Source organism: Natator depressus, chromosome 4 (genome assembly GCF_965152275.1).
Source record: "Natator depressus isolate rNatDep1 chromosome 4, rNatDep2.hap1, whole genome shotgun sequence".
NCBI classification, from domain to species: Eukaryota; Metazoa; Chordata; order Testudines; family Cheloniidae; genus Natator; species Natator depressus.
Window position 1 is genome coordinate 95,496,334 of NC_134237.1, and position 23,105 is coordinate 95,519,438.

Here is a 23,105-nt window from a genome sequence, read left to right on the forward strand (position 1 = left end):
AGTTTGCCAACATTTTATGGCTGACGTAGAACGCCACTTCCTTATCTCTCGTCCCCTAATGCCCCTACTCTACTTGTGCTACGCTGACGACATCTTCATCATCTGGACCCATGGAAAAGAAGCCCTTGAGGAATTCCACCATGATTTCAACAATTTCCATCCCACCATCAACCTCAGCCAAGACCAGTCCACACAAACAGTCCATTTCCTAGACACTACTGTGCTAATAAACGATGGTCACATAAACACCACTCTATACCAGAAACCTACTGACCGTTATACTTACCTACATGCCTCCAGCTTCCATCCAGGACACACCACACGATCCATTGTTTACAGCCAAGTTCTAAGATACAACCGCATTTGCTCCAATCCCTCAGACCGAGACAAACACCTACAAGATCTCTACCAAGCATTCTTAAAACTACAATACCCACCTGCTGAAGTGAAAAAAAGAGATTGACAAAGCCAGAAGAGTACCCAGAAGTCACCTACTACAGGACAGGCCCAACAAAGAAAATAACAGAACGCCACTAGCCGTCACCTTCAGCCCCCAACTAAAACCCCTCCAGCGCACCATCAAAGATTTACAACCTATCCTGAAAGATGATCCCTCACTCTCATAGATCTTGGGAGACAGACTAGTCGTCGCTTACAGACAGCCCCCCAACCTGAAGCAAATACTCACCAGCAACCACACACCAAAAAAACTAACCCAGGAACCTATCCTTGCAACAAAGCCCAATGCCAACTCTGTCCACATATCTATTCAAGTGACACCATCATAGGACCTAATCACATCAGCCCACGCCATCAGCGGCTCGTTCACCTGCACATTTACCAATGTGATATATGCCATCATGTGCCAGCAATGCCCCTCTTCCATGTACATTGGCCAAACCGGACAGTCTCTACGCAAAAGAATAAACGGACACAAATCTGACATTAGGAATCATAACATTCAAAAACCAGTAGGAGAACACTTCAACCTCTCCAATCACTCAGTGACAGACTGAAAGGTGGCAATTTTGCAACAGAAAAGCTTCAAAAACAGACTCCAACGAGAAGCTGCTGAACTTGAATTAATATGCAAACTAGATACCATTAACTTAGGTTCAAACAGAGACTGGGAATGGCTCAGTCATTACACTAATTGAATTTCCCCATGTTAAGTATCCTCACACACCTTCGTGTCAACTGTCCGAAATGGGCCATCTTGATGATCACTTCAAAAGTTTTTTTTTCCCCTGCTGATAATAGCTCCTCTTAATTAATTAGCCTCTTACAGTTGGTATGGGTACTTCCACCTTTTCATGTCCTCTGTATGTATAAATATCTTCTTACTATATGTTCCATTCTATGCATCTGATGAAGTGGGCTGTAGCCCACAAAAGCTCATGCTCAAATAAAGTTGTTAGTCTCTAAGGTGCCACAAGTACTCCTGTTCTTTTTGTGTTTCCTTTGTGCCACACAAACAGGGAGGGGAAACTAACAGAATACCTATGGCAGTGGCGGTAAATTTCTTTTTAGTTTGCTATTTAAATCTGGAATTTTTTTCTACCTCTTCACTTCACAACCTCAAATAGAGCTACATGCAAGTTACCCATTCTCAGATAGCCATAGAATAGGGCAGTTTAAAGACAATGATGTTACTTACAGACAGATTAATCTTATTTCATTAAAATCCATATAAATATAATTTTAAAATTAAAAATGGTATTTTGGGGCCTTCTCTAATTTTTAATTTTAAGAACTAAGGCTACAATTCTCATTGTTTGTGAGGATTTACCATTAATAATGGAGAGGAACCTTGATCTAACAACAGCTAAAGCCTGGGACTTGGAAACAGGCGATCCTGGTTCTATTCCTGGCATTGCCACTGACACACCGTGTTATCTTGGGCTAGTTAATCTTTGGGCCTCTGCTTCAGTTTCTCCAGCTGTAAATTAGAGATATGCCGCACATACTATTCCTCACAGGAGTGTTTTAAGGCTTACTCTATTCATGTTTAGAGAGCATTTTAAGATCTTCAGCTGGATCACCGGCTAGTAAAGATATCAGCTTGCTGAATAACTAGACTACAGAATTACCAGCCCTTTCAATACTAACTGGAGAAAGATGTGTTCAGGTTTAAGGAATAGCGATCTACCTAACAATTCCACATATATACCAGACACAAGCAGACAGACATGCTTAGAAATATTTCTCTCTACTATACTTCTGGTGGGGGAGATCCATTCCTTTCCAATGGCTGCCAGGACTGGTGCTGTAATTTTCTGCATCTACAAAATAGTCTAGACAGTGGCCATGTACACCCCAAATGAGTCTCCCATTGCAGGTTGTTACCAGTACCGCGTATGTCTCTCTTTTTCCCTCTCAATTATTTTGTTGGAACGATGCCTGGATCTGAGCTAGGACATGACTGGAAAGCTCATAAAGGGACCATCCATGCCTCTAAAAACCCACAAAGACAAGATTGTATTGGTCTATGATATGGTGAAGCTTGACTAAACTCTTCTGCATGTTTGGGCAAGAAAGCAGCATACTGAATGCAGAGCATCTTCCTCTATTGTAAATGATGCCTTGGGCCACCTGATCCGCTTTAGCACAACACTATGGAGCATCAAAGGAAAACATGCCAGGCAAAGAGAAGACAGGACTAGTCTACTTGACAAGTGAACGCAAACACCAGGGGACCAATAATAAGAAGGGAAAAGGGGAAAAGAGGCCAAAACTCACATGGAACATAACAAAAAACGCAAGCAGAGGAGGTGACAAACTGACAATTGAGAGAAAAGTCAACAAGGACCTTGGGAAAGTAAGAAGATGAGAGAAAACCCATCCCACTAGAAACAGCACCTATTGTTGGCAGACAGAAGCGCTGCCTCCAGAAAAAAAATGCTGCCTTATTCAAAGCTTGGGGAGTAGCAGAAATAGACCAAAAGCCCTAACTCACTTGACTGAAAGTAAAAGCAAAACCAAAAAAAAAAAAAAAAACCAACCCCAAAACAAAAAAATCAGTGAAAGGCAAGTGAATGGAATAATTTCAATGCTTAAAAAAATATGTTTGATTTTATATTTTTTATAAATTTATATATTTGAAATTTTTTCCCAGGAAAGAATTCTCTCTTTCCCCAGTCCATTACCTCCTCTTGGCTACTTTTCTGCCTCTCTTTCCCCCCATATTCCAATGCGCATTAGGACCAGACTTCAAATAAGGGGACCACAATTCATTTCCAGAGTGCAGAAACTAAGTAATATTGTGCTGAATCAGGCGCACAGAAAGTGGCTCCCCTTCTTTTTGGGAACTATATACCACACCGATCATCTTCTACAAGGAGTAGGAGTGGGTGAGCTGCTGCCTTGGCATTCCAGAACCACCATTAATTAGCTAGAAAGGAGTCTTACAAAACCTTGAGCCTACATACTTGCAGATCCATGCTTTGTTACTACTTCATCACAGAAATCCAGTCCGTAGTCTTCTCTACCATGAAAACACCTGGGCTTTATACTCATTTTAAATATAAATCTTGACAATCTCTATTAACACCATTTTGATTTCCCATCCTATTCCCCTTGCCACTTCCCTCTACATACACACAAGCTGTGCTCTCAGAAACTTCTAGTAGCTCCTTTTGCTAGTGACTCCAGTTCACTGTAAGTCAGCCTGGTAGTGTCAATCAGACCACATTAAGGCAATCTATGCCCTAGGAATATGATGACATGGGTTCCCATGTGGCTCCATCCCTGCGCTGTGGCCCTGCCGTCTACTTGAAGTGTTGGTGGTAGAGACTGCAGCATGGGACTCTCTTTTTCCCCCAGGAAGAGCAGCAGGGACAGCCCCCCTTCCTTCAGGAGCAGCAGAACACCCTTCTTTCTCCCGAAAAGACAGTGCAGAGAGGGATAACACTTAGTACTTAGCTCATCAGCTTCAATATCTTTTTGGTGCACAAGCCAAGCATATTAGACTCTTCTCTGTCCACTCACCCACAGTCCTTTGCTGGCATGATGTAGGAGGCTACCACCACGCCATACTAATTTGCGTATAATTAACTCCCAATTGAGATGCATGGGGAAGTTCACCCCTCTTAGGGGCTATTATTTCAGGCTGTCTGCAGACTCAGGCAGACATCATTGCATTGATTTACACTTGGTTCATGTTTTCAAACTTTTCTCCAAGACCAAGAGGATGGCAGGGTGGCTGGGGGGAAAGTCATAGGAAAGATGAGATTCTGATGTGATCACATGACTCCAGAAGCTAAGGTCCTAGGAACAGGCCTGTCATGCTCATGCCTTATTCCAGTCCTGGTGGCCATGGAAACAGGAACAAAGAAATATTTGGATTATGAAAGATGTATAGTAGGATTAGAACATGTAAACGTAAGCCCTCTGTTTCCCCAACCCTGAACAACAAACAGGTCTCCTGCCATCTTTTTTTCCCCAAGTTCAATTTATTTACTTCCTTTCCTTACACTATATTCCCTCCACATTCTCAAACTAGTCTTGTTACCTTGCTCTGTCCACTTTCTAACCTTTGGACACCATTCTTTAAGATCAGTGATTAATAATGTAGAGAACATTCCAAATAAGGTCTGATAAGGGCCTAGTACAGAGGAATCGTTATTACCTCCATTTAAAACCAAATTCCCCAGGTTACCTATCAAAACATCTTATTTATTTCCTCTGCAGTTGCCACACACTGTCTGTCCTTCAGACCAGGTCTCATTAAACATTTCCCCCTTTCCTCCAGGTCCCTTTCCTAGACAGTTGTGATTTAAAAGAGGAAAACATAATCTAATTGTCTAAACATAGGATTAAAGCCAAAAAAAAAAAATCCAAATTCTAATCCAGGTTTTTACTCTGCCACTTTCTGATATTTTAGCTAAGCCATTTAACTTCCTCAACTTCAATAGTCTCACTCACACAAGGAAGATAATTTATCACACAAAAGTTTTATTTGAATAAATTAAACTTTATAAAGCACTTTGAAAATGGGAAGTACTATGCAAGTGTTAAGTTTTATTATTTTCTCTCTAGTTTCTTCCAGCTCTATAAAGCGTAGTAGACAAGCAGTTCTTTTAAAAGTGCATTTTTCTGGACAATAAGAACATTGATTTAATTACAACTTGGCAATAGCATCTCAAAAGTTTTAGTTATTGGAACTGAACAGGCAAAATCCAAAACAAAACAAAAACAGACATTGCCACACTTTTTTGTAAACCTTCTGATTCATAAACTGCTAAATCAAATTGTTAAAGCTATATAAAAAGCCAACCATAGCAGAATTAAATCTTTTCAGTCAAGTTTCAGACCAGAAGGAAGTTTTTTCATGATGTTAGTAGTCCCTTAAAAGAGATTCTCCTTTCAGAAGAGTTTCCTCAACCTTAAGAATTGTGAAGCTAGTAGATTCTGCTCTTATAATATTTTATTTTCATTTGTTTCTATGTGGCAATGGATTATAATGTATCATGTCATTATTTAGGAGTGAATTTTTATCTTGAAGGCCATTTTGGTAATTCTCTATAGCTCTCTTCCCCTTCATCTACTAGCTTCACTGGCCATAAGAAATTCTAAAGGTCTGCTCTCTCCCTCTTGACTCTTTTTCAGCGAATCTGCAATACAAAAATGAGAAGTACCATTTCAGTCTGGTCCAAAGTTAGCAAGACAGGGAAGCAAATTAAAACAAAAGCCATCTGTATGCAAACCCTGACTGAAGATACTTTTCTCTTGGACAAGGATAACCAAGCTGCATAATCTTGAAAGAGCAGACCTCATACCTCTCAGCTGTTCCTTAGACTATTAAGACAGTGATCTTACACCTTAATTTACCACTGTGCCACACACAGACCTGGTGTTCTTGTTATAATTGATTGACATCAGAAATGATCTATCTATCTATTCACTACACCCCACTGCATCTAAATTATCTATTACAATTATAGCTGTGCAATGGAGCAGGGAATTTCTGAAACCTAAAAATGCCAAACACCACACAACACACCAGAATACTAACATTATTTTGTTTGACGCTGGAAAGCTAAGACTAATTATAATGGTTTATACCATCTAATTACATTGCTGATTCAATCATGAATGTGGAATTACAAAAACTTTAGTGAGAAGAAACTCTAAAAATGGCATTGTGTGAGTGCATATTTATTCTGTTCCAAAGACTCATATGTTTACTCAATTTACAAACCAAAAGGTTGTTTTGTAAATGTCAGTGCTGCAAACTCAACCTGGTATCTGAAAATTCAAGCTGTGTTCTTCCTTCTATATCATCCCTGCCGCTGGCAAAACAATTCTGCAAACAGAAACTGGATAGACAGAAAATTTCAAGCTACATCAATTTAGACACTTCTATGATATCACCTTCATCGCTGTAGGAGGTGAAGACCAAGGCAGAATAGTGACCAACTTAATCTTCCATAGGTATATGGTCTTGCAGTGCTAACAGGAGCAGGTGCCATTATTCACATAATCACTCTTCTGACTATAATTATACCTTTAACTCTCTTTCAGCTGCTGCTCCCTCCTAGAAGATGAGGCCCTTGTATCTATCAAACATTCTCACCTCAACCTCTCTAGGATAGTGGTAATCCTCATCCCCAAGTAGGTCCAATTCATTATCACTCCCGAACCAACTTTCACTCTGCCACCAGCCAGCCTTTCTGTTATCACCCACTCTTGGCTCCAAACCAGCTCCTTCTGACAATCCCAGGTCTGTGCTCCTGACATAATCTGGCTTCCCACACTTGTTCCTGACCTCATGGTTGGGTTCAGAACCAGCACTAAGAGAAGAGGGTCCATTGCCAAGAATGCAAGCCGGGGATGAAGCAGGCTTTCCTATCCCAGGATGCTGGGATGAATCAAAACCCCATCCCCAGCATAACGGGTCTGGCCAATACCACGAAGTTTAGGAAAAAGTAGCACAGCACCATTCCTACCTTTTGTTATTTTTGTGGTGTTCTTGATTTTGTATCTTTGGTACATGTTGAGAAAGGTCAGATTCTCCCAACCCCCAATTTGTTTACACTCATTTTTGGTGCTTTTTATGTAGGATAGTCCTTGCTTTATTTATTTATTTTTATATCGTGCAGCACCTAGAGACCTGCTGTGATATGCTCCCATTGTTTTCTGCCCTGTCCCTCAAAATAGCAAGAGAGATGAAAAGTTACAATTGGTCTCTTTGTTTAGGTGGTTGGGAAGCAAACTGACCCAATGTATTTCAATAATTTATCCCCTTTTTGATAAAGGAACAGAGACGATCTGAATGCAAAAATTACCAAACATTAACATCCTCTTGTTTGAATCTGGAGAACTGAAACTAATTATAATGGCTCACACACTCTAATTATGTTGCTGATCTAATCAGCTAACATCAGTAGAAGAGCTGAATAAATTTGCACAATAGCTGGGACAGACAGTCACACTCTCAATGGGACATAATGAAACATGCCAGCAGATTTAAAGCACGCTTATCAGTTGCATGGTCTACAAAACCAAAAGCCAACTGCCAAGTTCCTTTACCTTCCTAAGGAGAAACACTAAATTTTAAGAAGTATAAATGCTTCTGACCTGGGCAGATCCTGGAATTAAAACAAATTTAGCCCCCTGGCTTTCCATTAGCTAGTGGTTAAATCCATTATGCAAAAGAAAATATGCAGAGAAGACACAGCTGATGAGTTTGTTTTATTCTTACTGTCAGCTCTCTGTGCACAGTGTGAGTGGCAGGCCTCTTTAAACTGAGCTCAATGCTAGTGGTGTCCTGCTTCAGTTCCACCAGAGATCCATCCTCTCTGACCCCTTCAAACTTTGGAGATCTTCTTAGTGAAGGAGCAAATATCACTGTTGTACATTCTTTATCCTTCTCTTCAAGTCCATTGAAGGTTTCGCCATTCATACAGACTTTTCCATCTACCTGCAGAACAATAAATAAATACTCTGAGGAAATAACACAGAAGATATCAATAACTTCAATATTGTTCAATATCTTCATTAATGATCTGGCGGATGGTGTGGACTGCACCCTCAGCAAGTTTGCAAGCTGGGAGGAGTGGTAGATATGCTGGAGGGTAGGGATAGGATACAGAGGGACTAAACAAATTAGAGGATTGGGCCAAAAGAAATCTGATGAGGTTCAACAAGGGACAAGTGCAGAGTCCTGCACTTAGGACGGAAGAATCCCATGCACCGCTACAGACAAGGAAGCAAATGGCTAGACAGCAGTACTGCAGAAAAGGACCTAGGGGTTACAGTGGACGAGAAGCTGGATATGAGTCAACAGTGTGCCGTTGTTGCCAAGAAGGCCAATGGCATTTTGGGATGTATAAGTAGGGGCATTGCCAGCAGATCGAGGGACGTGATCGTTCCCCTCTATTCGACATTGGTGAGGCCTCATCTGGAGTGGTGTCTCCAGTTTTGGGCCCCACACTACAAGAAGGATGTGGATAAATTGGAAAGCGTCCAGCAGAGGGCAACAAAAATGATTAGGGGACTGGAATACATGACTTATGAGGAGAGGCTGAGGGAACTGGGATTGTTTAGTCTGCAGAAGAGAAGAATGAGGGGGGATTTGATAGCTGCTTTCAACTACCTGAAAGGGGGTTCCAAAGAGGATGGATCTAGACTGTTCTCAGTGGCAGCAGATGACAGAACGAGGAGTAATGGTCTCAAGTTGCAGTGGGGGAGGTTTAGGTTGGATATTAGGAAAAACTTTTTCATTAGGAGGGTGATAAAGCACTGGAATTCATTACCTAGGGAGGTGGTGGAATCTCCTTCCTTAGAAGTTTTTAAGGTCAGGCTTGACAAAGCCCTGGCTGGGATGATTTAGTTGGGAATTGGTCCTGCTTTGAGCAGGGGGTTGGACTAGATGACCTCCTGAGGTCCCTTCCAACCCTGATATTCTAAGATTCTAAAATCAAGGTGGCATGTATTTTTCATTAATAAAATAATAAAGAATCTATATAATACTAACAATGGTTTAGCACACAATGAAAGACAGTCCCTGCCCTGAAGAGTTTACAGTAAAAATACAGACACTCAGGAGACAGGATCACTAGGAAATCCAGGAGGAGAAGATAAACTTTTTCTCCCCCATAAGTTGTAAACACACTTTTGTGGGCATTAACCTAAAAAGTGTTGTTTTTTTAAAGAGGACAAAATCAGCGTGGTTGCTCAGTCAGTAGGAAAAATCAGGGAATATTAGGGATGGGGAAGCTTCAATAAAAGCAAAAGAAGAGAGAGAGATAGAGAGAGAGAAACTAATGAGGTGTGACCCTCAAGACCTCAGTCGATCATAATTCATAAGTGATGAAATAATTAAAAATCCACAGTAAACTGCAAATTTTAGGCAGAGTTCTAAACGAAGAGGATGACTTGGAAATATGTCTTCACAGTACATTTTCAAGATAGTGCACCAAACTTTAAAGGATACCTATATTGAATCCTTTATTATGCAGAGCATCACAGAGAGGCAAGAATGCTCAAGCATCTACAAACTATACCGGTGAACTGCTATGGAATCAGCCAGTCTCATCTTAATACTAGGTGGACTATGCACTCTGGAGCACAGTAGCTTTATGTCTAAAAGGTCAAAAGCAGCAGAACTCAGCTGAGTATTCCTTTGCCCTACTACTCATAAGGGAGCAAGCCTGAAGTCAGCCCCTCCCCGCCCCCCCCCATCAAACAAGGGTTTGGAAACAAAGTCCCAATAGGCCGGGGGGGGTGGGGTGGACCAGAGAGGGCTTCCCCTCTGCTCTCCAGAGAAGAAAGGAGATATGTCACTAGGCTTTCCTCACTAGATGTCAAACAGACAATAGCTATTAAAAATACACATCAGAAAAGAGTTAGCTATTTCCATTCTCAAGGCAAAGAAGTCACAGTTCAAGCTATCTTGGTCCCTTTTCCCAGCATTCATAACCCTACACTGAGGAGCAATGAATTAGGGATCAAGCTAGTTTTAACCGCATCTTCTTTAGCTTGATCATGTCACTGACTTTCCTTTAGTTCATGACTTTTTAAAAACAAAGTTCACATTTATTAATATCACTATTAGATTTTGAATTAGGGTAGTACCTAAAGGGTCCAGTCAGGATCAGGGCCCCATTGTGTAAGTCACTGTACATATAGTGAAGGTCTCTGCCCTACAGAACTTACAAGCTAAGTATGATGAGACAACAGATGGATACAGTAGACAGGGAAAGTGCAAGGTAACAGTGAGTTGATGTTATGATCAGCGTATTAAGGAGCAGTCACAGCACATCAGCTGCTTAGCTATAGTTGAGTGTTTTGCAGGCATGAAGGCAAATTGAGTTTTAAGGAGAGATTTGAAGGAGGATAATGTAGTGGTTTTGCAGATTTTTTTAAAGGGAGCTCCATCCATGAATAAGGAGCATCCTGGGAAGAAAGTGAAAAGGCATTTGAGGGAAAATTAGACTTCTGGGCAACAAAGGCTGTTACTGCTGGCAAAGAGATTACACAGATCAATGCCACGTAAGAGATGGGTAAATGGGCCATGTGAAATGTTTTGAGATGGCTAATCTACAAGTACTATATACATAAAAATTTAAGTACAAATTCAGATGCAAGCCATTCCTTGGAACATTATGCTTTAGAGTACTATTCAAAATTGACGCAAAGAACATGAAGGACAGGGAACAGGTCTTTTCAATACACTGAAACATTTAAAGTGGCATACAGTTTCCCTCACCTCTCAATCTTTCTCCATTCAGCTACCCTTGGTTTACTTTTTTTAGTCAACAGTCTGGGTAGAACCCTCCTGGATAGCAACTCAATTTGGAATACACAACCAACTGTGGACCAAGAGCAAACTGCACTTTCTGCTGACTTTTCCTGTTTGTGTGATCAGTCAAGGCTCTGCTCTGTATATTAGGGAAATTCATTAACGGTCCAACGCTGCCAGGGAGTGGGTATTTTTTGTGAGATGCTCAGTGCGCTCAACTCCCAGGGAAAGTAATGAGAGTTGAAGGTGCTTAGCACCTTGCAAAAAATGACCTTAAATGGTGAAAAGCAGATTTTAGTGTGTATGTCAAATGTTATCGTGATGCAATAAAAAAAAAAAAAAAGACAACCTCTCCTACTCTCCTACCACTTCCATCGTCTGCCCAAGTCAATATTACTCACAGTTTAATTCTGAATACAAATGTTGGCAGGTCTTGAACCCACAAGTCCTCTGGGATTTTGTTGTATTATCTACTAGACAGGTCATGAAAGCTTTTAAAAATAAAAAAGCCAGAAAAAATACTGGCTAGTTAAGCCATCCATTTTCATGTCTCTGTTTAGACTAAAACATTTCTCTATTTACACAGGGAGGGAAAGCAAATGTTTGAATGATCAGAACAGATGCCCTGGTTGCAGAGTTAAACAAACATATTCCCCTCCTCCTGATCTGGAGCTAGTCAACACACTGTCATCATGGCAAAGCATCATAAATATATCAGTGTTTTAATTTAAACAGGGTAAAGCAATTGTATAACAATTCTTTTTTGGATAATTTTTACTGAAATAGATCACACTGTCCCGCATAAAGTAAGCAGCTAAGCTCTGAGGAGACTCTCTTCAGTTTGTCCATATATACCTGCTTCTTCCCTTTATTTTCATTCTATGAATTTTTTAAAATAGTCAGGATCAGAAGCCAGAGAAAGATCCATGTGTCATGCAATAAGAGCTGTAAAATTCAAACTTCAAGAGGCTGATCAAGTCAACTGAGGAAAAATTGAGTTACTAGTTTTATATTTCAGCAAATCAACATGAACTCTCTGGCAGTGAACACCAGAAAAATATATTTCAGGATATAAAATATTAATCTAGTATAATAGAAATGTATTTTGCTTTATACATGAAGTAAAGACACAATCTCTGTTCCAAGGAAATTACAATGGATACTGAGTACAACAAGACAAGCACCAGGGTAGCTGACATCATGCAAGAAGAGGAAAGGAAGAAATATGCTAATTTAGGGTAAGGGGTTGCTTGGATAGCATATTACACCTCGTGTATTAAGGGGGATAGGAACTATTTTTATTTTTGTTTATTTATAGGGAATTAATTTAGGATTAGAGTAGGAGGGTTTAGGGGAGAAAACCTTAATTGTGCATTGATGATCTCATTCAATGGTATTTTAAGGTCTCTTTCTTTTTCCATTTGTTAATTTAAAACCTATGTAGGAGAATGCTTTATATTCTAATCACCAGCCATTATAAATCATTATGGTTCACTCAGGTAAATGCTGCCCTGGAGAACAGGATTCTGTCCTTGCTACTGCCACAGAGTTTCTCTGTAATGCTGGGCAAGTCACTTAAACCAAACATTTCACAAGTGGTCACTCATTGTGTGTTCCTCATTTTCTGGGTGTCTGACTTGAGACCCTGGAGTCTGATTTGCAGAAGTGCTGACCCCACACAGTTGCAACTGAAGTCAATGGGAGCTGTGTTTTGAATGTTTAAAGTGCTCTATAATTCGAAGAACTCTGAAAAATCAGGTCCTCAGCATCTCACCTTGGGCATTCAGAATTAATGAATATTTTACCTTAAATTTCTCTGTGCCTCAGTTCCCCATCTGTAAAATGGGGATAATAATACCCCCTCTCAACAAGGTGGTGTGAAAATAAATCCATTAATATTCATGAAGCACACAGACAGTATAGCACCACAGAAAAGCCATAAAAAAAGCTTATAAGGAAATTAATATGTTTGTCTTCAGAGCAGGGTTTGAATAGAGTGAGCTAAAAAATTCAGCCTGAGGCACACAACTGGCATGGAAAATTTCAGTCTCAATGATTAAAGATTCACAAAGTTATAAGCAACTGAATACAGGGTCTTATAATGCAAGTGTGAGGCAACCTTAATAATAGGCAAAGCTGACAACACCCCCCATTCGTTTTTCTCTCACCACAAAAAAAAACCAAAATGATGAATTTTGTAATGTATGGCTATGTTGCTTCCCATATGCCTTAATCCTAAACTGCCTTTCACATTTATGAATTCACGTGACGTATGTTGTTGTTCCTTTGACATTTAATTGATTTTGACCAGTGCAAGGCATCTTACCTTAAATGTTTTCAAGACCTGTTGTGTGTTTTTGGGTTGTGCGTAAGGCTTGGGTGTCAGCATAGGCACAGCCTTGGAGACAACAGTTTTGCTTGGAGATATTTGGCCTGTTGAAACACTGGCTTCCGATTCGCTGATGGGAACAATGGTTGCTTCGATCGTGGCAGTGTATTTTGGAGGAGGCAGTGATTGTTGCCGTAAGAATCTCATAGGATTTGGGTCCTTCGGGGGTGACGATGAATTTGGCTCCACTGAATGGCTTCTTTCCAGAATTTTTGGCATCTCCAAGCGTTCAAGGACAGCTTCGCTAATGGTGAACCTTTCAATGTATTGTTGGAGAATGCTCTCTGCCTCCTCACGTGACCTGGCATTCTTGTAGGCCTCATGCAGCTCCTTTTCTCTTCTCTCTCTGTGTGGGAGGCAACGCAAGAAAGATTAATACAGAGAGAATTACCCATGTGCATCAAGCCTGAGGTGAAATTTGGGCCAAATTCTCCTCTACAATCCACACTACAGTGATTATGTGTAACTGTAAGAGTAGCTCATTTCTTTCCTCAGGCATGATGTCCCCACTACAAGCAGAGCAACAGCTACACAAAATACTTGAAGCACACAGTATTCTTAAATATGCAATTGCACTTCCGTAGAACAACCTACTTCTCCTCCACAATTTCTCTGTAAGTCTTGATGCTTTTCCTTCGCTCACTTGTTCCATCACTGCCACTCAATAATCTTTCCATCTTTTTTCTCTCTGCTTCTTTTTTAAGTAAGTCCTGTGAAGCGCTTCTTCTGCGACTTTTCCATCGTGCCAGATCCTATACCAGAAGGGAAGACACATGCATATTCTGAGCTTTATAACACTCGTCACAGAAATTATCTGCTTTTGGTTAAGTAAAAGTCTCACAGCTGAACACCTCAATCGACAGTTGACTACTCAACAACTGAATGACTGCAGCTGTAGACTGATTTCACGTACCTAAATGGCCAACAGTGTAACAATCCTTAATTTTAAAAAAGTGATAAAAGAAATTATTTTTTAAAAATTGGGAAAAAAATGATTGACTATTTCTGTCAGTGGGTTTCACTGTAGTTTCCACATCTTTGCCAGTTCATTTTTTCCCTATTGGTCATGTCACTAATCTTAATTTGTGATGGGCCTGTTGTGACTTTCTGGTGCTGCAGGACTGTATTAACTGAAAGCATTGAGAAGTCCAGTTAGCCAAAGATCAGCATATTCATCTTTAGTCTTCATCCTAATGACCATGGTCACTGCAGCATGAAGAATAAACAGATTTGGTATAGAGTGAGTGTTGGAGGGTGGAAATCACAATAATTCAAGAGGATGAAATCCTCCTTCTGCATCACGGGAGGTCAGTGGGCCTGTTCGCCCCCTGTTGCAGCCTCAGGGTAGTAACTTCCCTTGTTGCTTTGCAACTTTTCCACCTATTAGTTGGTTAGTAGATCCACAACTCTGAAGATTCACTAACTGTGAACAAAGTAGTCATGCGCTGGGGTGGCGAAAACCTCACAGAACACAACCCGTGTCATATGTTCCTTGCATCCTCTTTGGTTCATGAATTCAGAGCCTTTTGTGGCCACAGAGGACTATGGAAGAAGATCTGTCCCTAGATTAGGTACTAGAATGTTATCAACAATGTAAAATCAGTAAGGCAATGTTCCAAAGCTGTAAAACCATTTTGCGGCCAAATGTTACACAGCCAAATTTTATTTTAAGAAAACAGCTTGATATTCATATATAAACAATAGGAAGGACATATTGGTCACTCTGACAACTAGCTTAACACCATTACTAAATTAGTGTACAGAACATATTTCAAGTATCTTTAACAAGTTACAGTTTAAAAGAAAAACAGCATTACTACACAGATACTTGTTTCAAACATTATTTAATGAACTACACAGTTTTCTAAATGGCACATTAGTCCAGAAAAGATGGTTACCTTTCGTAACTATGGTTCTTCGAGATGTGTTGCTTTGCTCATGTCCATTCCATTGTGGTGTGTGTGCTCGCCAGTGCCGGAAGTTTTTCCCTCAGTGGTATCCATAGGGAATTGGCTCTGGCACCCTCTGGAGTGGCATGCATATGTGCCGGTATAAAGGGCACCGCCAGCTCCCCACTCCCTCAGTTCCTTCTGGCCGGATCTCTGACAGAGGGGAAGGAGGGTAGGTCATGGAATGGACTTGAGCAACACATCTCAAAGAACACCAGTTATGAAAGGTAACTGTCTTTTCTTTGAGTGCTTGCTCATGTCCATTCCATTGTAGGTGACTCCCAAGCAGTGCCACCAGAGGCCAACAGAAGTTCATGGATATGTCAATTGCAACACAGCTCTGCCAAATCCAGCATCATCTCTGACTTGCTGGGTGATGGCGTAATGTGTGGTGAACGTGTGTACTGAAGACCAGGTCGCAGCCCTGCAGATGTCCTGGATAGGGATGTGCACCAGGAAGGCAGCTGAAGTCGAGTGAGCCTTCATCATCAGTGGAGGCACAGCCTGCGCCAACTGGTAACAAGTACGGATGCAGGTGGTGATCCAATTCGAAATCCTCTAAGAGGACACCAGAAGGCCCTTCATCCTGTCAGCTATCGTGATAAAGAGCTGGGTCAATCTGCGAAAGGGCTTGATGCGTTCCAAGTAGAATGTCAGGGCATGCCTGACATCCGAGTGTGCAGCTGCCTCTCCTCATTGATCATGTGAGGCTTTGGACAGAACACCAGGAGGAAGATATCCTGGCTGACACGGAAGTGTGACACCACCTTTGTCAGGAAGGCCATATGGGGCCGCAACTGGACCTTGTAAAATACTGTGTATGGGCTTTAATTTCGGAGACACATCTCACTGGGGTAATAGCTACAAGGAATGCAACCTTCCACGGCAAGTGGGAAAGGGAACAAGAAGCCATAGTCTCAAAGGGAGGACCTGTGAGCCTGGAGAGGACCAGGTTGAGGTTCCACTGGGGAACCGGGTCCCGGACCGGGGGAAAAGAGTCTTTTAAGGCCTTGCAGGAATCTGATCGACATCTCATGCGAGAACACCGATCTACTGTGGATGTGAGGATGGAAGGCCAATATGGCAGCCAGGTGCACCTTGATCGAAGAGAAGGTGAGACCTTGGTGCTTTAAGTTAAGCAGGTAATCCAGGATGGACTGCAGAGATGACTGGGTCAGGGAGATATTCCGCTCTGACACCCAGCAGAAGAAATGCTTCCACTTTGCCAGGTAAGTTGCTCTGGTGGAGGGATTTCTGCTCTCCAAGAGAGCAGGCTTGTTCCTCTGGATTCAGCCATGCAGCATCCAAGCTGTGAGGTGGAGAGAGACAAGGTTTGGGTGCAGGAGTTGACCGTGATCCCGTGAGAGTAGGTCTGGGTGGCTGGGAAGTGGCCATGGGGCTGCAACAGCCAGGTCCATGAGCATGCCGAATCAATGTTGGTGAAGCCATCCTGGAGCAATCATAATGACCTGTGCCTTGCCCCTCTTGATTTTTGAGAGGACTTTGCTGATGAGCAGAATTGGTGGGAAGGCGTACGTCAGGTCCCCTGACCAAGACAGGAGAAAGGCGTCGGTCGGTGAGCCTCTGCCAAGGCCTTGAAGAGAACAAAACTGATGAGACTTTCTATTCTGTCTGATGGCAAATAGGTCCACCCAGGGAGCTCCCCACTTCTGGAAGAGCATTCTGACAACCTCCGAGTGCAGGGACCACTTGTGGTGCGAGAAGGACGACCTCCTGAGGTGATCCGCCAGCACGTTCCAGATGACGGGGAGGTGCGAGACTTCCAGTTGGATTGCATGCTGGATGCAGAAGTCCCACAGACAGAGGACCTCCTCGTGCAGAGCCGACGATCAAGCTCCCCCCACCTGTTGATGTAGAACATGGAGGCCATGTTGTCCGTCAACACTTGCACCACCCGACCGGATAGTTGGGAAAGGAAGACACTGCAAGCCACACAGATGGCTCTGAACTCCCTGACATTTATATGCAATGCAAGCTCCTTTCGAAGCCATAACCCCTGAGTCCACAGCGTACCAAGATGCGCTCCCCAACCGAGGTTGGACGCATCTGAAATCAGGGAGACCATGGGTTGTGGGCTCGCGAATAGCACACCTTCCAACACCAGAATCAGGTCAGACCACAATTTCAGAGAGATAGGTACCCATGGAGGGATCATGATGACCTTGTCTAGGTAATGTCTGGCCAGGGAGTAGACTGTTGCCAGCCACACATGGAGAGGAGGCAGCCTGAATCTCGCATGTCGAACAACATACTTGCATGCTGCCATGTGCCCCAATAGCTTGAGACAGACCCGGGCAATGGTGAGCAGATGAGCAATGAAGCTGGCAATCAGATCTGACATTGCCCTGAACCTGGCCTCTGGCAGGAATGCTCTGGCTTGGGTAGAGTCGAGAACTGCTCCAATAAACTCTATCTGTTGGACCGGGATTAATGTTGATTTTTGTTCATTTATTGACAGGCCCAGAGTTTGACAAGTGGCTTGCAACATCTCAACGCTGCGCTGGACCTGGATCGGCCCTTGATGAGTCAGTCATTGAGTTATGGGTAAATCTGGATACCTCGATGTCTCAGGTAGGCTGCCACCACCAACATGCATTTCGTAAACACCCTTGGCACTGTTGCTAAGCCAAAAGGGAGCAGTGCGAATTGCTAGTGGGCGGTCTCAACTACGAAACATAGGAACTGTCTGTGTCCATGAAACATCGATATGTGAAAGTAAGCATCTTTCAGATTGAGGGCAGCGAACCAGTCTCCCAGATCCAGGGAAGGAATGATGGAGGCCAAAGAGACCATGTGGAGACCACGTGGAAGTTCAACTTCTTGAGATACTTGTTGAGGCTCCGCAGGTCGAGGATGGGGTGTAGACCCACCCACCACCACTACCCTTGGCTTTTGGGATAAAACAATAGTGGGAGTAAAACCCTTTCCCCCTCAAGCGCAGAGGGACTTCCTCCACGTCTCCCACCCGCAGAAGGCCCTGCACCTTCTGAGCGAGCAGATGCTTGTGAGAAGGGTCCCTGAAGAGGGACAAGGAGAAGGATGGGGGGGACAGAAATAAACTGGAGGGTATATCCCCCTGCTACTGTGCTGAGGACCCACTGGTCTGATGTTATGGAGGCTCAGGCAGAGAAGAAGGGGGACAAATGGTTGGAAAATAACAGGGGAGCAGGATCCAGGACACAAGCTGGAAGGTCGCCCTCGAGCGTACCCTCAAAATGCCTGTTTGTTACCCTGTTGGTTACGGGTGGAGGTTGAGTAAGCTGAGGGGCCGGCTGATGGCACTGCCGGCGCTTATCCCCCTTGCCCTTCTTGCGGAAGGGTTCTGACCGAGGTTGGCTCCCAAACCTGTGGGACTGTTGCGGCTTAAACTGCTTCCTTGCCAGCCCCAGCTTGTATAGCCCCAGGGAGCGCAAGATAGCCCTACAGTCTTTCAGACGATGTAATTTACTGCCTGTTTGTACTGAAAACAGTGCCAGACCACTGAATGGAAGGTCCTGGATGGATTGTTGAACCTCCACTGATAGGCACGAGGACTGCAACCAGGACACCCGCCCCATAAAAAATGGCCGAAGCCATGGTCCTGGCCTCAGAGTCTGCCGTAACTGAGGCCGCTTGGAGGGCTGCCCTGGCAACAGCTTTGCCCTCATCAGGGATAGCCAGGAATTCCTTCCTGAGCTCCTCTGGCATTAAGTCCATAAATTTGGCCATCGACTGCCAAATATTAAAATCATAATGGCCAAGCAAGGCCTGATGGTTGGTCACTCTCAGCTGGAGGTTAGACACAGAATAAATTTTTCTACCAAAGAGATCAAGCCTCTTTGCCTCCTTGTTCGTGTCGATCCTGGTTGGCCCTGTCTATCGCACACATTGGCTGCCGACACAACCAGTGAGCTCGGGACTGGGTGGGTATAAAGATACTCATACCTCTTAGTGGAGAAGTAGTATTTTCTTTCTGCCCGCTTGGGGGGGGGCAGGGAGGAGGGTGTCTGCCACAGGGCCTTAGTAATTTTCACCACTCCCACGTGCACCAACAATGCCACCCTGGGAGGGGGCTGCTGCACTTAGGACGTCGAACAGGGAGTCCGAGGGCTCCGCCAGTTTCTCGGCTTCCAGCCCCAGATTTGAGGCGACCCTCTTCAAAAGCTCCTGGTGGGCCCTTACATCATCCTGAGGAACTGAGTGAGAGGGCCCTGCTATCGCCTCATTGGGTGAAGATGATGAGGGGACAGGTACAGATGGGTCCGCCAACTCCATTCCTTCTGCTAGGGGAGCCTCGGCCAACGCTGACTGGCCCTGGGGAGCCTGCTCTGACTCCGCATATGAGTCAGGGGGCAGGCGGGAGACTGTCACTGACTGTCTTTCAGATGCCCCCGAGACCGACCTATGCTCCTGCAATGGGTGGGGAAACCCCCAGGTGTTCCACAGTTGCCAAGGGGCTGGCCACTGGCAGCCCAGAGGGGAATGTCGATGCCCCTGGTGGGTGGCCTTGGGCTGCAGGCAGGGTCTCCTCCTCTCTGGCTGAAGAGGGAGAGACTTGTCTGGGGGAACAGGACAGTACCGAGGCTGCCTGTCTACCCCGATCCCATCGGCTCTGGCTGCGGACCTCCATTGAGGACCTGTATGGGGGCGATGGCTCTCAGTGCCACGATCCTGGTGACTGACGGCGGCATTCGGCAGATCGGCAATGGTACCCCGGCAATCGATGCCTCATGCTTAGTGAGTTGTGCTGCTCCATAGATTGGGAGTGGAAATTGGAGTGAGAAGACCAAGGTATCAGAGACTGTCAAAATGCCTGCAGTGAACCATACCGGTGATCCGGAGAAAGGGCTCCAGGGACTGACATCTCAACCCTCTGGAACGGTGCCATGCGCTGGAAGAGTGGCTTGGATGCTCTCAGCACCGGGCCTCTGGGGACTGGTGCCGCGCCTCTGCGGATCTGCACCAGACAGCAGGCAATTGACACCTAGAGCCCGAGGAATGCTGCCTAGAGTCTGGGGACCCATGCCAGGAACTCTGGCAGGTAAGCTGACCTGTGCCCGGGGGATGGTGGTGCTGCTCAGGTGAGTGCTGACGGGGCACACCCGGAAGCGAGGAGCAGTGCCGCACTGATGGAGACGGCTAGAAGGGTCCCAAGGCAGGTATACCCCTCGAATGGGGCACCTCAGCAGCCAGCATGGGCAGCACCAGAAGGGACAGTATATCCTTAGCGGCCTGAAAGGCCTCCAGCGTGGACAGCACTGCCAGGTACCGAGTGCCTCTGCCACTTCTTGGGATGGCAGGCGGGTCTTGAACTGGGCTCGACAGCTCAGCGGGAGTCACAGCCTGGCCACTGTCTGGAGGGGAAGAGCTGCCCCTTGCGGTTTTTGCTCTCCTCCAGCCCTTTCTTTCCTTCCCCTTATGGGATGCAGAACGCCCCCTCCTGCCCTTTCTTTGCTTTTTAGCCGGCACCGGAGATGGGGATCGGCGCCGGTTAGAGGTTGGTGCTGGCGGTGCATTTCGCACTGAGGCTGCAGTGTTTCTAGCAAAGTCCACTGGCCGGTGTGAGGGCCGACTCCATAAGGAGCACTTGAAGACGAAGGTCCCACTCCTTTTTGGTCCGTGGCTTGAAGCTCTTGCAAATGCAACACTTGTCGCTCACATGGTTTCCCCAAACACTTCAGGCAGCTTTCTATGGGAATCACTGACTGGCATGGGTTTTTTGTAATAAGGTTTGAAGGTAACAAGGTTTACAAGGTTTGAAGCCCAGGGACTCGGACATGCCCCGTTCCTAGGCTGAGTCCCATACGGGACTAACTATTTCTAACTTTACGCTAAGGGAACTATTAACTACACAACTTTAAACAACTATATACAACAAATTCACTACTAGACACAGAGACAGGAAAGCTTGCAAAGCAAGGAGACATTTCAGCACTGTAACTGGTGGCAAGAAGGAACTGAGGGAGGGAAGGGGCCGGCAGTGCCCCTTATACCGGCACATACGCACGCCACTCCAGGGGATGCCAGAACCAGTCCCCTACAGATACCACTGAGGGGAAAACTTCCGGCACCGGTGCTTGTAGCACACACACCAATAATGGAATGGACATGAGCAAGCACTCGAAGAAAAAAATATTTTAATTGAATTTATCAGTAAACTATCAGAAGGTACTATATGCATAATTTACGTTATTAAAAAGAATACACACTGTTACTTTTAATTTATCTTAAATCAGCAAGATACTAATGTTACACTCAGGGGAACGCTCATCAAAACAGTTCTTCACATGATCCACATATATTTCAGTCCATAATCCCTTTCTTCAAATGTGGTACTCTCTTGATTTCCTGTTACTAATTATTCCTGTTGAAGCAGTAAAACCTTTACTTATTTATGTACTCCCAGTACTGCCTGTTTAGAAATTAGTTTTTCCATTAGCAAATTTCACAACATAAACTTTTTAACATAAACTTGCCTCCTCTTTTTGCAAATGGATATAATTTGTTTTAAGTTTTCTTATTTTAAATCAGCAGAGATAGAAAGAAAGCAACTGAAATCTATGAAACTGCAAATCACTAGCAAACTTACTGCATAGGCATATATTAGCAAGTGGATTCATCAAGAACAATAATGAACCATGAATACAAACAATGTCCTCACCCTGTTTTACGGTACCAACGACACTGAATAAGGGAATTTATAGTAGTTCTTAACAAATAATAGAGCTTAGTATGCAGTATCAAGAGACGGTCCAGGAAATTCATATAGAGTAGCTCAGGGTGCTTTGTATTTCAGCAGTCAGAGTCCCAGAACTTCTCAAACAAAAAAATTCAAGTCAGAAGGAATAAATCTTTATTGGGTGTCCCCAGTTGATATGGACTTACACACACACACCCCGATATCAGTAGGCTATTATCATGCTGCATCTATTGCACTAATCAATTCTTAGTTTTATAAGCAAACTGTTTTTAGTATTTATTAAACTTCTACTAAAAGCAGCCTCTCAAATGTTTAAAAATAGTGTTTTATATATATATAAGGAAGTTACTGGACCAATTGCTTTCCAATGAAAAAAAATCTTAAGAACAGGATATTCAAAATTAACCATTTAGAACCAGTGCTCCTGAAGTGGGTATGTATTAATCCCTTTGGTGCTGATTTACTTATACACTGTTTCAGTGCTTTCTTGAATGTCTGAGTTTACAGTGATTTGTGGAAATCAGCACCAATACACGAGAGCACGTACAGGGGGTGTTTTGCGAGGGTTTTTTTGGGGGTGGGGTGGGGGGAGTAGCATTCTACTTTTAAGTAAAGCAACCTTGGGAGGTAACTTTGTTGCCTGGGATTGGACTGAAAAATGTTAATCACCCACCATTATCTTGTCTGAGTGTTATAAGCATAACACTTCATTTACGCAGATTTATTAGGACTGTGCCCATTCTGGGCTCCTTCTGTATTGTTTAGTTTGGCTTTTTTGTTATTTATGGATTTGAGCAAGAATTTTTACTTCAGAAAAACAGATAAGAGCATAAGCAGAATTGTTCCCAGCCACAGCATTTTCCACAGCTTTCCAGGAAACAAGAGCAGCTTTTTCAAACAGAACAACTCAACAGAGCCTCATGTCATCCAATGCCAGATGAACTGCAGGCTCTTATGCCTAGTGGCAATCCTAATCCTGAAAACCTCACTCCAGATTGTTTTGTTGAAGAGATTATACAGCGAATCTGGATTTAACAGGTTCATTTATACCTTACTGGAGTGAATACTCTGCCTTCACAAGTGCTGTTGTTGGAGGCGACATTATGCTGTACTCACGTCTTGCCATCTGTCCTCATCCTCTTTCAGTTGGTTGTGAATATGCTGTAGTTTTTCATGGCGAGCCTTGCTGTGAGGCTGCATCACAGCTTCATCTTCACACCTCATGTCAAACATACTCAGACTCCTAAACAAAGGATGAACAATAAGCAGATCATTAGTTTACATTGATTAAATGGTTTAAACCTAGCCCACATGAAGGTGCTA

The 23,105-nt window shown here is 43.7% G+C and overlaps 1 protein-coding gene across 6 annotated transcripts in view; it reads right to left on the reverse strand.

Moving 5' to 3' along the window:
- LIMCH1 (LIM and calponin homology domains 1) overlaps positions 1–23,105 on the reverse strand; it is a 307,831-nt gene that overhangs the window by 55,709 nt on the left and 229,017 nt on the right. For all 6 annotated transcript variants that reach the window (XM_074951500.1, XM_074951499.1, XM_074951498.1 and 3 more), the window contains 4 exons: positions 22,899–23,025; positions 13,728–13,885; positions 13,071–13,479; positions 7,703–7,921 (listed from right to left, as the gene is read on the reverse strand). In XM_074951500.1, coding sequence (XP_074807601.1) covers positions 7,703–7,921; positions 13,071–13,479; positions 13,728–13,885; positions 22,899–23,025 — 913 coding nt within the window. The remainder of the gene's footprint in view (positions 1–7,702; positions 7,922–13,070; positions 13,480–13,727; positions 13,886–22,898; positions 23,026–23,105) is intronic.